The sequence below is a fragment of the Myotis nattereri genome (assembly GCF_964212035.1).
Source record: "Myotis nattereri genome assembly, chromosome: 9".
Lineage (NCBI taxonomy): Eukaryota > Metazoa > Chordata > Mammalia > Chiroptera > Vespertilionidae > Myotis > Myotis nattereri.
The window spans coordinates 16,901,056-16,917,085 of NC_138084.1; the positions used below are offsets into that span (position 1 = coordinate 16,901,056).

A 16,030-nucleotide genomic window follows, 5' to 3' on the forward strand; every position below is an offset into this window, starting at 1 on the left:
GTCCCAGGTTCGATTCCAGTCAAGGGCACATGTCCAGGATGCAGGCTCAATCCCCAGTAGGGGGTGTGTAGGAGGCAGCCAATCAATGATTCTCTTTCATCATTGATGTTTCTCTCTCCCTCTCTCTTTTCTTCTGAAATAAAAAAACACACCCATATATAAAAACAGAATTATAATACTACAAATCTGCTTTTTAAATAAGGGTGCACATCCTCACAAGACTGCTTCCTTTGCAGTATAGCTGTCAGCACTGTGAGCTCGGCATCATTTGGTTTTTCAAATTAGCCTTTCTTTCTAAATATATCCTTCTACTATAGCATCCTCCACCTTCCCTTTAGCAACCCTACGAGAGAGCGGCAAGTTTCATTTCAGGCAGTGTAGGGGCCACCTGAAAATCATGGCTGGAATCAAGAGGATTTCCACCAACCTTCATTTCTTGAATACCAGTTGAGTAAAAGGTAGTTTGGAAAAGTTCCTTTGAACCTGATGATTGCCCAAAAAGTCTTCCACCTAAATCTAGAACTTCTTAGTACTTAAGAGTGTTTCTGACTATGGAGGAGCCCTGTGGAGTTTCTTCCAGAGCTAACTCCTCAGTTCACTGTGTGGTCTTCACTCCGACGGAGTGGGAAACAACTGTTAGTGTAGACTCAGACTTAAACTCCAACTGGGCAGGAAGCTCCTAAGCTCTCCCATACCCTTTAGTCTAATGGCCTGAATTCAGACACCATGTGACAACCAGGTAGCCCAGCCAATCTCTGGGCACAATCTCACGTGCATTTGGGCAGCGAAGTGGCAGGAAGCCTACAAACTCCTTGGAACCATGGTGATGATGGGAGGGAAGCCATGACCAAGCCTCAAAGAGAGAATGAGATTCCTTTGCTTCCCTAGGAGCTGCTTGTGGAAAGCAGGAAAGGTGAGTTCCTCCTGTTCCAAAAAAGCAAAAGGCAATGCCTCGTCTGGGAGCCAAGGAAAGGTGGTGCTCCTTAGGCAAGTTTTAATCTTTCTCTAACTGGCTGACTATCCACCTGGTCTCTAGAACAGGTGAGAGGTGCCCAACATGCCCAGATATGGAGCATCTTGGGAGCAGGTATAGTTAATGCAAACTTTATTTATAAAAGACTTTTAAATTAGTTGTATCATGCCATGCATTCATACAGAATACAGTAACCCTTCAGGGCTACAGGGAGAAGAGTTCACAAACTCAAAGGGAAACTATTAAAGAATTCCTAATAGTTAAAAGCTAGGAAAGATTAGGACAACTTTACAAATGAGCAATTAAAAAGAAAAAGGCTACGGGAACCAGTCTGAGCTGAGTGGAGGGCCGCTGTTTACAGGTCTGTACACTAAACTAATACAGTCCTCTGGAGAGGCAGGTGCTGATGGAGAAGCAGAGTATGTACAGGTATTTGTGCCACGACTCCTCCCCAGACCCACGGCTGATACAAACAACCGGTTGGTGTACACTAGGCCCGCGGAGGCCACTGTAAACTATGAGGACTCTAGTTTAGTAAACTAAAGCTGCAGGGTGCCAGGAGGGGGGCAGCTTCATTTGCGACTGCTCTTTATTCTTTCCAGTCTTTTTTTCAAGTCATCAATGTTAGCTGTGGAGGAGGAGGATGTGGTCATGGTTCCTGAAGAGGGAGACTGGTTAGAATCCAGGTCTGAATGCTGGTGCTGCTCCCGGGACTCCCGGAGCTGGGAGAGTTTGCTGTGCAGCATGTCCGTGGAAGAGGCAACGGCAGGAACGGCTGGTTTGGAGAGCAAAGAGGTCAAGGGAGGCCGGTCTTCTTGCTGTTGGGAGAAGAGGAGTCATTGTCTAAGGGCGAGCGGCGGCCCTGGAACAGCATGCACCAAGACTGGGCCGCTTCTCTGGGAAAGCCTGTCCCTGCCCTGCGTGCCGCCGCCTCCCTGGCCCACACGGAAGGAAAGGGGCAGTACCTTTGTATTGTCCAGGCCACATCGCTGCCGGAGGATTTTTAGCCTTTCCAGGTAGACCGAAGGTCCCACCTCTTCTCCGTTTGTGTTACCGACGGAAGACACTGTGCTTGTGGGAGCAGGCACACATGTAACCTCCACCTGAGAGGAGATGCCTAGAGAGGAAATGTAGAAAGAAGATTCAGATATACGTACCCCCCACTTTTAGGCTACCCTCGTTAATCTGCCACCAAAGGGAATGATTTGGGGCCTGGAGATTGCCATGGTACTTCATGACTAAAAAATGCACTGGAATCCTCCCGGAGTTGAACATAAAGGTGCTCAGAAATATACAGGATAAGCTTAGTGAGAATTCCCAAGAGCTGATGCAGAGGAGTGGATGTAAGCTGGGCCATCTACATCCTGGGCTATGCAGGGTGGTAAGCCTGTAAGCCCAGAGCTGCCCTGGGCAACCCAGAAAACCTAAGCTACTCCTGAGTATATGGCCAGTGCCCAACTAAAGAAGCAAAAGACTTTAAATGTTTGGAAGACTTAGACCAGGTTCAGACCATGAGACACAAGAGGAGAGCTCTTATTCAAACTGGGAGCACAGCAAGAAGCTCAGGGTTACAGTATATGCATGGAAAAGCATCGAAACTGTGGTGTCCAACAAACACCCAGAGAAGGGCTAGGAGATAGGATGGGAATTCCCAGCACTGAAACCAATACTCTGGCAGGAGAGGGAAAACCAAAACCAAAAAATCCGCCACCGTGTCTGTTCCTGAAGAAACAATCACAACATGCAGACATTAAAATGACCCACTTGATAGCAATGAAAATGCATGACATAAGCTAAATGGTCAAGTCCTGGGAGGCTACACCCCCTTATTGTCAACAGGAAAGTAAAACAGGTCACTCTAGGGAAAAAGGAAACCTCTGATGTACAGATGAGAACACTGAGAGGGTGAAAATGAATGAAGAATAAGGGAAAAGCCAGCAATAATGGATGTTCAAACACTAAGGCATTTTGAAAGCATTCAGTAATCAGTGAGGTCACATGCTTATGTTGCAAATATGCTGTTTAGGCCCAAAGCGTCAATTAAACGTTGAACATCAGCAGAATTCTGTTAGACATTCTGCTATGATTCAAGAAATAAACTCTTTAAGGTGTTAAAAACAATAAAAACGATGCAAAAGAACAAACACAATTGAAGCTTCAGCTTGGCAAGACACTGGTGAGAAAGAACACAAGTGGAATCTGAAACCCACAAAAGGAACAGTTTTATAGGCAAACAGATTCTTTTTTTTTATTTTATTGATTTTTTACAGAGAGGAAGGGAGAGAGATAGAGAGTTAGAAACATCGATGAGAGAGAAACATCGATCAGCTGCCTCTTGCACATCTCCTACTGGGGATGTGCCCGCAACCCAGGTACATGCCCTTGACCGAAATCGAACCTGGGACCTTTCAGTCCGCAGGCTGACGCTCTATCCACTGAGCCAAACCGGTTTCAGCGACAAACAGATTCTAAAACGTTAAGAGTAGGTACAGTTCCCTGAACTCGGAGAGAACCAAATGCAGGACAAATGTGCGAGTTCTACTCTGCATGGTGAGAGGAAACTCTTGCAGATGGGTTTTTCTTGCGTTTAAGGCTTTTGACAGCTATTTTCTGTGAACTGATACCTCGTAAGTCTTCCTTTTGTCTATAGATCCTGTGAGCAGTAATTCTCAGATACTGGCTTTTCTTTTTTACTGTGGGAATAGTATATTTCAGCTTAACATTGGGATAAACATTTATTCATATCATTCAACAAATATGTACTGAGTGTTTACTATGTGCCAGTAACAAAACAATCTTTACCCTTGTGGATTTTCAATTCTAGCAGTCAGATAAACACCAATTAACCTAACAAGTACCACATTGTATGGCATGTTAGAGGTGGTTGAGTGCTATGGAGGGTGAGGGGTAGGTTGCAAGTTGTAAATAAGGGCTCACTGAGCTAGTGGTATTTGAACAAAGACCTTAAAGAGGAAAGGGCTGGCCATAGGCTGTCTTGGGAAAGAGCAATGTATGCATAAGCAGCAGCCAGAGCAAAGGCCCTAAGAAGGCGTGTGTCTGGTGTGTTCAAGAAAAAGCAAGGGTGCTGGTAGGGCTAGAGTAGAATGAAAGTCAGAGGAAATAGCAGGTGATGAGGTTCTAGAGGTATCAGGGGGCCATATAATCCAGGACCTCATAAGGCTTTTTGCCTTTGCTGAATGAAAGGGAGAGCCTTTGGAAAATGTTTGAGAAACCTGTTTTTGATGCTATGTGTGGAAATAATATAGGGAGACGAGAGTGGAAGCGGGAAATTAGGAAGGAGAGTGTTCCAATCCAGACCAGGGCAGCAGCAATGAAGGTGATGGGAAGTGTGGGTGGAGTCTGCATACAGTTTGCAGGTAAAGCCAAAGGATCTCCTGACAGAGAAGAGAAGACTCAAGCTGTGAGTCTGAGTAAATTAGGACAAGGGTGCCATCAGCTGAGAGGGAGAAGAATGCAAATGAAGCAGGTTTGAGGGAACAGCAGGAGCTAGAAACCCCAAACAGAGATGTCATGTAGTATGTATATATATCAGTCAAGATCAGGAAGGAGGTCTGAGCTTGACACCAAAGAAATTGGGTCTTGCTGGCATATAAAAATGCTATTTAAAGTGATGAAAGTAGATGGATTAGTTAAGGAAGTGAGAGTAAGAAAGAAGAGATGATCGATCATGGACTGAACTCCGGGGGACTCCAACACAGAGATCAGGGACAGGAAGAATCAGGTCCAGGAGGAACAGCCAGCAAGGTGGGTGGAAACCAAGAGAGTACAAAGCCCAGGGAAGAAACTGTTTCAAGGGCAGGGAGATGCCACTGTCAGACACTGATGATGAGTCAAGGTAGGTGACAGAGTTGACTGTCTGGAGCAATGTGAATGTTACTGATGACCATTAAGTACTGAGGTGCATGATTATACATTTAAACAAATCAAAACCCCAGTTCCTGAGCTGGGAGCTAATCTGAACTTATTCCTGGAGCTCCTAGAGGAAACCATACCTGTTGAACTGGAAATACGGCCTTTGCCCTCCCTCTCCATCTCAATCACCCGAAGGCCTCTCTCAACATAGCTCTGGAAGAACTGTGAGGAATTTTTCAGAAACGGTTCAATGTCGGCATCTGAATATTTCTTCTTATATTCATATAACTCTGCTAAGCCCTGGTTAACGAGAAAAAGAAAGAGGTGGGGTGGATGTCAGTGACACTTTTCCATAACACAGATCCCCATCTGGCTCAATCTTTTCCCTCTCACCTCTTTAGTATTCTCTTTAGAGCCAATCTTCTTAAAAATCTCAGCTAAGAAATCATTCACTTTGGCCTTTGATGATTTTTCATCCTGAAAAGTTGAAAGAGATAAGGGAAGATTGGTTGGTTAGACTTGAGTTATTAATTAGGAACCAAAGATTGGATAAGAACTGAAAATAGCTCAAAATCCAGACTTTCTGGTTTGCTCCTGCAGATGACAGAAACACCAGTGCTACAGGGTCTGCAGCAGACCCAATGACACTCCGGATTACTGAAAGCCTCTAGTCTCAGGTTTTCAACTAAACTTGAAGAGAAAGGACCTGGCTTAGTCCTCCCTAAATAGAGTCCACAGTGGATTTATCTGGTGACAATGCCTTAGGCACAAAGAAACTTTCTTAGGGACCAACAAATAAATAGTTTATATTTGAAATTTTCAAGGTGGAAATGGTTATAACACCACAGCAAAAGAGTGACACTGGACCAATCCCCACGCCTTTGACAAGATTACTTCCAGACAACCTCACTTCCCTCAACCTTTCAAGTCAGGCCACTCACGATTCGAGATGCTCCCTTTTCTGTTTCCTTATCTGACTTGCTCCCTGACTGGTCCATACTGTGCTTCATCATCCGGCAGAGGTGGGCCTCCAGCTCAGACTCGTTCTTGTTATCAATCATGGTCAGGTGGTCTAGGATCTGAAGGAGACACGAGCACATTCAAATAGCAGCAATGCTCTTTCCACGATGTTCTCCCAAATGCCCTCAGAGATTGGTTGCTATTCTCACTCACCTTGGGCCCTTTTAATTTGCATAAAGTGTGCAGCAGTGTCTTTAGGGTCCTTATGGGAAATTCACTTTTGCACTGCTTCAGTTTCTCTTTGGGGAAGACCTTCATGAAAATGTGTATATCCAGAAGAATTCTGTCCAGATTAATGCTATTGATGGTATCAGGCAACAGTCGAACCATTCTCCAGAGACACTATTGGAAAAAGGAACAAAAGTTAGAGAGAGTGACTGAAGAATGAGGATAATTTGTCACCATTCATCTTCCTTAAGCTCTGGGATCACTTCTAAAAATGTCAGGGATATAAATGTGGCACTCAGATCTTTCAAGTGTGGCTGCTAAAAATGAAAAATTTTACTTACTTCAACCATGTCACTAGCTAAAGTGTAACAAATCATCCATCTAATCAACTCAGATACTTCTCCTTCCCACTTCCTAGACCTAGAGATAGGGCCTTAAATAATAAGAACATGTGGAAATTGTCTTGAGTTTGCTTGGTACCTGAGAGCACTAGGGTAGTTCACATTGCTTACCAAAATCTAACCCAAGGAGACAAATATTTTACACTATTACAGTGTAACAATAGTATTATAATGTTATAGATATGTACATTTGGAGTTCTTCCATTAAAGAGACCAAAATATTTATTGGGCTATAGTTATCTTTCCCCCTAAAATAAATGAAACGTCTTTTGATTCTAGAAGAATTGGTGGGATATTTACAAAATAGTTCTTCCTTTTCACTGTTTGAGGCCAGAAATGATTTAGGCCTGAGCTAGGGTGGAGAAAGGGAAAATAAAGACCAACTGTATTTTTCAGATGTGTCTTGGTCGATTTGAGTCTATGTCTTAGTTCCAACTCTTCTTTCCCCACACTTAAATAAAGTTTTGCATCTTTGAAAGAGATCAAATTATTTCAACTTCACCTTCATAACAAGCTCTGAGAATTTGGGAGAACTGGCTGTTGCTAGCAGGCTGTCTTGAAGCAAAACAAGTAGAGCACTAGGAAAAAATCCCCAACAAAACAGTATTAATCAGTTTGAAATTTGCATTATAAATAAATTAGTAATTGAAAGGCCAAGTGTAAATATTCTCTACCCATCTAATAAACTGAGAGCTCATGGATCAAATAATTCGACATTCAGTTATTACTGGTAAGAAAATGGACATCAATCATTTAAGTTTTATAAATTACTACTTGGTAAAGCTTGTCACTATTTTTGTCACTGTTTGCCGAGAGAGAAATGTACATAAAAGCGTGGTAACTGACACACTTCACAGCCCTAGTCTAGAAAACTCACTGCTACTCACTGGCTTACTGCAGTTCTTTACTGAGTTATTAGTTATAGCTGCTGTCTCAGGTTGGAATACCTTTGATTCTTGAGGAAAGAGTAATAAATTAATTTATCAGGCAAACCTAAAGTTACAACTAATCCAGTGCCTTCTGTTTTCTATGGGCAGACAAAAGAGGGGCTGTTCTAGGCTGTAATGCTGAGAGAACACTATACCTCAGGATGTTGGTCTGGTCCGACTTCTCCAAAACCTTCACCACCAAGAGATTCACGGAGCGGATCACCTGTTGTCCTTCCTCCAGATCTTCAATTCGAGAATCCAGCATTAAGGTGATGAGGCCATGCATCAGGTCTTTCAGCACTCCAGTGGAGGCCTCCCGGGCTAGGCTCTCTATCTGAAAGAGCTATCCAATCATAACGGTTATAGGCATGAAACTCAATATACATGGCAAGGAAGATAAACATGGGTGGCTGTTCTAGTAAATGATTCTATCGTATTCTTAAAAATTCAGAGTATTAGGAAAAAATACCACCACTCCACTCCCCCCCATCGAATAATAGCTGTAATTAATTGGCGTGCTTCATTCCTGTTATAGAAGTATTTTTAATGTGAGCAGATATGTGTAAAATGCCAGCCAGGGCCTACATGCCTGATGAAGAAACTGGCAGGAAACAGAATTCTAGGTAGTATGGAAGCATTTTACTTTGTATCCTAACAAGGTCAGTTGAAGTGTCATCAACACCCAACAATAAGGTAAGCTGAAGTGTACATTTCTATAAGTGACACAGGACTCACTGAAACATCTGTACCAACTCAGGTGGAGTGAGGGACTTAAAGGGAAGCTCAGGATCTGCAGAGGTGCCCTTACCGAAATCATGTTGCCAATGATACAGCTATACAACTTGATGATCTCATCCTTCTCCAATTTCTCATCTGCCATATGTGTGTTGTAGATGAGTCTTAACTGCATGAACGTGGCTATAAGAAACTGATCAATGTGGCCAGACATAGCTTCGGCTTTGTCTTCCTGTCTCAGGACCTCATCGATCTGATAACAAAAATCCCAAGATGTATTTTCCAAGCTTCAAATTTCTAAGTAGCAGAAAGATACTACAAGAGATGGCTCTGTAATATTAGCAAAGCACGTCTAGTATCTTACCTTGAAAAGAACCCAATCGCTTTACATATCAATGAGTCCTTAGGGATTCAGTCATTCAAGGGATGCTTACTGAGCAAGATACTGTCAGGTGAGTTAGTTGTAGCTCCTACTCTGAGTCTCCACGTCTGGCTCAGGGAATAGTCCCTGTTTAAATCTCTAATTTATCAGAGTGTTTTTATACCCATTATCTAATTTAATCATCCCGATAGCCCTGAGAGGTAGCAGGCTGAGAGTAAGATCTCCATTTGTGAGGTGAGAAAAGTGAGGCTCAGAAAGATTAGACTATTTAGTTCAAACTCAAAACTCAGGTTTCCCAAATCTTGATCCAGTGTTCTTTTTGGTGTGATGAGTAATTGTCACTAATGGCAAAATGTTACTATGGGAAAAACATGTATTTCCTATTCACTACTTTAAAAGATCTTTATTTTTGTGATTACATAAATAACACCCTGAGACAATCATGTCAATCTTCAGTGACCATCCTTTCATGTAGGGCTAAGAAACTGCACAACTCCAGGATAGGGGGAGGGGCACTTATACTACAGACTACAATGCGAATGGTTCCTCTTGGTGTTGACGAAGCCACTGGTACTACTTTCATTTACCTCTTTATCCATGTATACCTCCAAGCACATATAATTTTATATATCTAGGACTTTTCAATAATACTGCTTCAACACAGATACTATAAAAAATACTATCTTTGCCCAGCTGGCGTGGCTCAGTGGTTGAGCGTGGACCAGGAGGTCATAGTTCGATTCCTGGTCAGGGCACATGCCCAGGTTGCAGGCTTGATCCCTAGTGTGGGGTGTGTAGGAGGCAGCCAATCAATGATTCTCTCTCATCATTAAAAAAAAAAAATTTTAAAAAATGTATTTTTTTTTTACTGATTTTAGAGAGGGAGAGGGAGAAATAGAAATATCAACACTCAACAGGAATATACGCATACCTTGTTTTATTGTGCTTTGCTTTACTGTGCTTCACAAAGGCAAGACCCTCTACAAGCAAAAAGATTATGACTCGCTTTATTGTGATATTCACTTTATTGCAGTAGTCTACAACTAAACCCACAAAAGCTCTGATATGCCTGTAGTTTTCTTACAAAAAAAAAAAAGTTAATTCATTTTTAGAGAGAAAGGGAGCGGGACAGAGAAATAAAAACATCAGTCAGGTGCCTCCTGCATGCCCCCTACTGGGGATTGAGCCTGCAACCTGGGCATGTGCCCTGACTGGGAATGGAACTGGTGACCTCTTGGTTCATGGGTCAATGCTCAACTACTGAGCCACATCACTCAAGCTTATGGGGAGGTACTATTAAACTATATAAATATCCCATTTCTCTTCAAATTTGTGGTTTCCTATTTTATTTGATTGATTGATTTGAGACAGAGGAAGGAAGAAAGGGGCAGAGAGAGAGAGAGAGAGGGAGAGAGAACATCGATTTGTTGTTCCACCTATTTATGCATTCATTGGTTCCTTCTTGTATGTGTGTTGGCTGGGAATCAAACTCGCAACCTTGGTGTATCGGGACAACGCTTTAACCAACTGAGCTACCCAGCCAGGGCAAGTTTCCTATTTTGTTAAATTTTATTGAATCTAATAAATTTACTGAATTTTATTCAGTTTGTTGGGTTATAAGTCATAACTATCTTTATTTATTTTGATGCTGAAACTGTCCTTGTTCAAACAGAGAGTTTGTTCCAGTTGGCCTCTGGGTACTGACTGGTAACATGTGCCTATCATTCTCTGAGCTCATCCTTCCCATCCTACGGTTTGGTATGAATTGTTTCAGGATCATCTTCTATTTTCCCTGATATAGCGCTGGAATCAGCCATTCACCAAAAAGCCCTCATTCCTTTTAGTAAAAAATGGTATTTAGAAGACAAAACTTGGGGATGCTTGTTGCTGCAGGGGTGTTCTCTGGTCCTCTCTGTGGCAGGAGCTAGTGAATTTATGTGTATTATCTATAACATACATTCATACCACATACATACCCACATGCTTATATTTAAATTGATATTTCTAAATCTACATATTGAAAACCATGAGTTCATATGATGCATCTATTTCTGGTCCAGTACCAGAGTTCATTCTATCTGCTTCCCTCCCATATTTGTATTATTGTTCTATGACAGTAGGAGACTTGGCTCTTATTTTCCTTATTTCTTGACCAATCCCTTTGTATGTAATCAATCCCCTATCTCTGCAACCAGCTCTTCCCGTGCAAATGCTCACTTCTGCTTTGGCTCTAACTACCCATTCTGAGCCACCCACACAAGGCCCTGCTTCCCTCTCACACACGTGGAGGTCTTCCTCACTCTGCCTGCGTGGACATCCTCTTCATCCTGCTTGGGCTCTGACTCCTAGCTTTGCATCGCCCCTCCTCACAAGGCTTGGGCTCTAAGATCATCAAACTGGGTCACTATGGCTCCACTTGCACTCCCTTGCCACATGGTAGATGCCTACCTTGCTCTACCCACCTATTTGCTTTAGAACTGAACTGTTAGAGAAGGAAAGCAGAGAAAGAAGAGAATTAAAAAAAAAAAAGTAGCTTCTTCATTTGAAATTTTCTGATTGTTTCCATCTCAAAATAGATTCCAAACAACTTACCCTGAGGCTTTTAAAACTCTACATAACCGGGTCTCATTCTGTACCATTCTCCTCTTGCCCACTAGGCTCTGGACACATGGGCCTTGTATTGTTTCCCTGAACATGCCATGTTCATTCCCACCCTAGAATTTTTGTAATAGCTATCCTTTCTGCTTGGACCCCTGACGATCAATCTAAGTAACTACCTAGTTCCTTTCTCCACTCACCCCATCTGAGTTATATTTATAGTAGTTATTGTCTGATAATCTCTTGTTTACTTATTTGCCTCTGTCCATTAAAATCTAAGTAAGTTTCCCTGAAGTTGGACCCTACTTACTCACTTCTTCATCTCCAGTCTCTGGTGAATGAATGCAATTATACAGAGTAAGGCTCTGAAAGAGATGCATCCTGTGAAGCAAGTGATGACTTGAGTGATCCCTGTGCACTTTTTTCATCAGCACGGTACTGAATGCTGCCTGCCTCCTTTAATACTGCAACCTGTATGCAACCATCACTCCTATAGCCTTTATATCCACCAGTGGAATTACTGTCATGAGTAACACCCCCATTACCTGTGTTAGAGCTTGGATGCTTGTGTTGATGTCACCACTGGCTACTTGGGAGATAATGAAATTGATTGTGGATGCTGTGTTACTGTGCATATCATCAAAGTGTGGAGAAACAGCCCGGATCCTACAGAGCAGAACAAAGGGAAAAGTTCAATCTTTATTGTAAGAGATCCCAGTGAGTTGGAATTATGTAATTCGCCCCTACATCCAGGTCTTAGTAAAAAACTGCTATCAGCCCTGGCCGGTTTTGCTCAGTGGATAGAGCGTCGGCCTGTGAAATTGAGAGTCCCAGGTTCGATTCCGGTCAGGGGCATGTACCTTGGTTGCGGGCACATCCCCAGTCGGAGGTGTGCAGGAGGCAGCTGATCGATGTTTCTCTCTCATCGATGTTTCTAACTCTGTCCCTCTCCCTTCCTCTCTGTAAAAAAAAAATCAATAAAATATATTTAAAAAAACCCCCCTGCTATCAGCCAGGTAGTAATTAGTTCTAAAAAGTTATAATTGCATAGAGAGCTCTTTTCACACATGCACTCATGAACTGCTTATCCTACATGAAAGAGGTTAACTTACTTGGGTTCAGGAATAAGGACCGGTTCAAAAATGTCATCCAGTTTGTGCTGCACAAGTTCTGGCATTTCACATTGGACTGTGCCATTGTCATTCTCAATCTCATCGAGATCTAGCTGGAATTCTCGGCGTACCATCTGGGCTGCCTCAGGATGCCCGCTCATGCTTCGAGCTTGGCTAAGGAAGCAAAAGGAGACTCCTGAACTAAAGAGACTTCTTAACCAACGGGCAAGAGTAGCACTGCCAGTTGCCCCAAAGCTTCAAGACAGATGTTCAACTTCTGGTTTCAGCCCCCCTGAATGATTTAAGTTTTTGAGTCTAAGTAGTGCCTTCAATGGGCAACAACACTGGTTCATGAATATCCTGAGAAAAGATAACTTTACTTTCTACTTACAGTACCTGCTAAGTTATAAGTATTCTTTCAGCTTCACTAAAGCCAACAAACCTTGTACAAAAGGGGCAGAAAAGAATAAAATGAACTTATATTGACTCAAAACTCACTGGCAAAAATTTAAGAAAAATCTGGACTGGCTGTTTTTTTCTACCAAATTAACCAGTGTTTAAGTTTTTCTAATCATAAGCATCATTCCATGCAGTGTTCAGTACACTTTATACTTTGAGAGACAGTCAGTCACTTCTTTTAATTCACTAGTGACTGGTTAGGGCCAGAATTATATTCAAGTAATAGATATTCAAAGTTTCCAAATTCAAATTGGTCAAAAAATACTCATGATACACCCCAAAACGCAGCTGTCTTGCTAAAAAGGCAGTATTTTGAGTCTCTAAGCTGCCACTCCTGCTGGCCAGTGGACTTTCATGGAAGGCTGGATTTGTGGGTCACTTATGAACCCCCTATACTCTGGTTATAAACTCTTAAGCCAATCACCCTCCAGAGGGGATGAATCCAAGTCAGAAGTTAGGAAGATATAAGATCCCTGCTAATGAGAAATTAGCAGGCAGTACTTACATCCTATAAGTGCGATACATAATTCTGTCCACGGAAAAGCAGTGAAAGAAGGCACAAGACTATTTAGAAGTGGTTTTGTGACAAAGACAAAGACAATGAAAAGTGAAGGATTAAACATTTGTTACAAGACATTTACCCAGACACACTGCCATGCATGATAATGGCTACAAGAACTCAAGATTATGTTTCAGGATAAGCTCTGAGCACACAAGGCAAAATCCACAGAGATGCTCTGAGAAAACTATCTCCATCTACATACTTGAGTTTGGAGGACATGTCCTCAGCTGGTCCCTTGCGCAGCATGTTGGCGTTGGAGCTGATGCTCTGTGTGCGCTGAGGTTTCTCTTCTATCTGTTTTATTGGTGCAGCAGAAGGCCTCTTAGCTGACCGTTTAATCCTTTCCTCAAGCATGCTCATATCCTTTTCAGAAAGCTATAAAAAGAGGCCAAACTTAATTTATTAGTATAGCCTTCTACTACAATATAAAGAAAATCTAAAACCTAATTAATTGGAAATCTCAAGAATTAATAACCATTTTCATATTGAAGGAACTAGAACCTGCTATGTTAGGATAAATTTACTATCAAAATGTTTTTTAAATAACTGTTAAAACCTACCTTGCTGTAATAACAGAACATATGAAAGGATACAAAAGGAAAGGCTATTATAACCACAAATAAAAAGATCAGAAATTAAATGAAGCATCCTCATTTTTGCTGTGTCACCATTAGCTAGCTGTGCGACTAAGCTTCTGGTCACTTGTGAAATTCCCATCTGCTTTATCTCCTGCACTGGCCTGTAGTGAGGATTTAATTAATACAAGTCAAATTATATAAGAACAGTATAAATGTTCTTCACTTCAGTGACCTCTTAGTTTCACATACATTTATACTGGTTCTGCTTCCGAGTCCTTACTTCCTTTGAGCCAGTCACTATTTCTAATGCAAATTGCTATGAATAGAATGCTCACAAAAGAAAATGTGATTTCCAATAAAACAGCCTAACTATCCTATATAATAAAAGGATAATATGCAAATAGACCGAATGGCAGAACAACCAAACAACCAAAGCATAATATGCTAATGACATGCTAAGGCTGCTCAATTGCTTGCTATGATGTGCACTGACCACCAAAGGGCAGACACTCCGACTAGTAGGTTAGCTTGCTGCTGGGGTCCAGCCAATTGGAACTGAGTGAGATGGGCCAGAAATGCCATGGAGCCCTCCCGGGGTCCCTCTCTAGCTGGCCAACCTCCTGCGCCCCTCCCTGGACAGCTGACCCTGATTGGCCCCCATCAGAAATGGGCCAGACAGGGCCGGACACACCCTGGAGCCCTCCTGCGGTACCTCCCCCACCCAATCATGCACCGGTAGGGTTCCTCAGCCTGGCCTGTGCCCTCTCGCAATCCAGGACCCCTTGGGGGATGTCAGAGAGCCGGTTTCAGCCTGATCATGCAGGCTACTCCCCTTGGGAGGGCGCCAGACGCAGGGCTCATGGCTGGGGAGCACTGCTGCGACAGCGTGAGCTTCTCCTGATTGAGACCGATTGGGCTTGAGTCTGTGGCAGGCACAGTGGAGCCAGGATGAGCGGGAGTGGCATGTAGAGGCTACAGGCAGCATTGGACTGTGGGTATCAGCCTGATCCCTGCAGGCCACCCAGAGGGACCCCACCCATGCACGAATTCGTGCACCTCTAGTCTTACAATAATAAGAGATACCCTCCAGGGTTTATCTAGAATCTAAGACACATTGATAGGCTGAATTCAATAAAAAGTGGTAAAAAACTCAGCCAGAGTTCAGATGGTATGAAAACTGACACCTAAATGATCTTGCAATTCACAACATGCTGACAATATTCAGAGAAAAGTCACTTACAGTTCCAATAAGTTTGAACACCTGATCCCCATGTACATTATACACTGTGACAATGGTGTTGAGGGCAGCATTGCGCACAGTGTTGTCACGGTCTCCTATGTGAATCGCAATCTCCTTTAAGGCTTTTCCTGGGGTTGGTTGACAAACATTCATGCCATAGGACTCGACCAGACACCCCAGTTCTTCCAGGCACTCTGATGGGAGAAAGACTAGATTAATGAGACTCAATGCACATTTGGTACAGAGATCTATCTTATTAGATACACTTCCCCTGGCATACATTAAGGACTAAAATCTTATTCTGGCTCTACCTATAATTTTTCCTTGTTTACCTTCTTATAAAACACACAATGAAACAATAGTGTTAAAGCAAGTTCCTCTGAAAGAAAGGAATGCCTGTGAGTCAGATGGCCCCTGTGCACTTGATTTTGTCACCAGGGTGGTACTGAGTAGTGCCTGTATCACCTGATACTTGGCTCCACCAGTGTGCAACTCATCACTCTCACAGTCCAGATCAGAGGTTGGACTCAACCACACAGACAATGAAGACATATCCTTGTTCATATACAAACTATTTCTTTTAGAGGTCACTGCAACACAGACTCACGCCTCAATTTAAATTGTTGCTTCACCTGCTCTCTGCTTTGAGTTTTTGGATTTGGTTCCTTCCATGATGAAGGGGAACATCTTGCTGGCTGGGTAGACAAGGCACATCCGGTTCAGGATGGCGCGGACGTCTTTACGAATGACATCCTTTGGTTCTCCAACCTAGTCAACATGATGATTAAGTGAGGCATTTTCTGAATAGCGAAGGTTCTCCCTCTACCTCCTCCCACCATGCATCACTAGATCTTAAAAGAATAGGGCAGTGGTCGGCAAACTGCAGCTCACGAGCCACACGCGGCTCTTTGGCCCCTTGAGTGTGACTCTTCCACAAAATACCATGTGTGGGCGCACATGTACAGTGCGATTGAAACTTCATGGCCCATGCGCATAAGTA

The 16,030-nt window shown here is 42.8% G+C and overlaps 1 protein-coding gene across 1 annotated transcript in view; it reads right to left on the reverse strand.

Annotated features, from left to right (window-relative positions):
* Nucleotides 1-1,088: 1,088 nt before the first annotated feature.
* The window catches only part of CKAP5 (cytoskeleton associated protein 5), a 79,538-nt gene continuing 64,596 nt past the window's right edge, over nucleotides 1,089-16,030 (reverse strand). The window contains exons 31-45 of the mRNA XM_081099682.1: nucleotides 15,663-15,798; nucleotides 15,031-15,224; nucleotides 13,415-13,587; nucleotides 13,156-13,179; nucleotides 12,192-12,365; nucleotides 11,625-11,745; nucleotides 8,173-8,352; nucleotides 7,520-7,707; nucleotides 6,938-7,013; nucleotides 6,020-6,208; nucleotides 5,788-5,925; nucleotides 5,240-5,323; nucleotides 4,987-5,146; nucleotides 1,939-2,090; nucleotides 1,089-1,791 (exon numbers count right to left, since the gene is read on the reverse strand). Of these exons, the coding sequence (XP_080955808.1) occupies nucleotides 1,546-1,791; nucleotides 1,939-2,090; nucleotides 4,987-5,146; nucleotides 5,240-5,323; nucleotides 5,788-5,925; nucleotides 6,020-6,208; nucleotides 6,938-7,013; nucleotides 7,520-7,707; nucleotides 8,173-8,352; nucleotides 11,625-11,745; nucleotides 12,192-12,365; nucleotides 13,156-13,179; nucleotides 13,415-13,587; nucleotides 15,031-15,224; nucleotides 15,663-15,798 (2,235 nt within the window). The 3' untranslated portion in view covers nucleotides 1,089-1,545. The remainder of the gene's footprint in view (nucleotides 1,792-1,938; nucleotides 2,091-4,986; nucleotides 5,147-5,239; nucleotides 5,324-5,787; nucleotides 5,926-6,019; nucleotides 6,209-6,937; nucleotides 7,014-7,519; nucleotides 7,708-8,172; nucleotides 8,353-11,624; nucleotides 11,746-12,191; nucleotides 12,366-13,155; nucleotides 13,180-13,414; nucleotides 13,588-15,030; nucleotides 15,225-15,662; nucleotides 15,799-16,030) is intronic.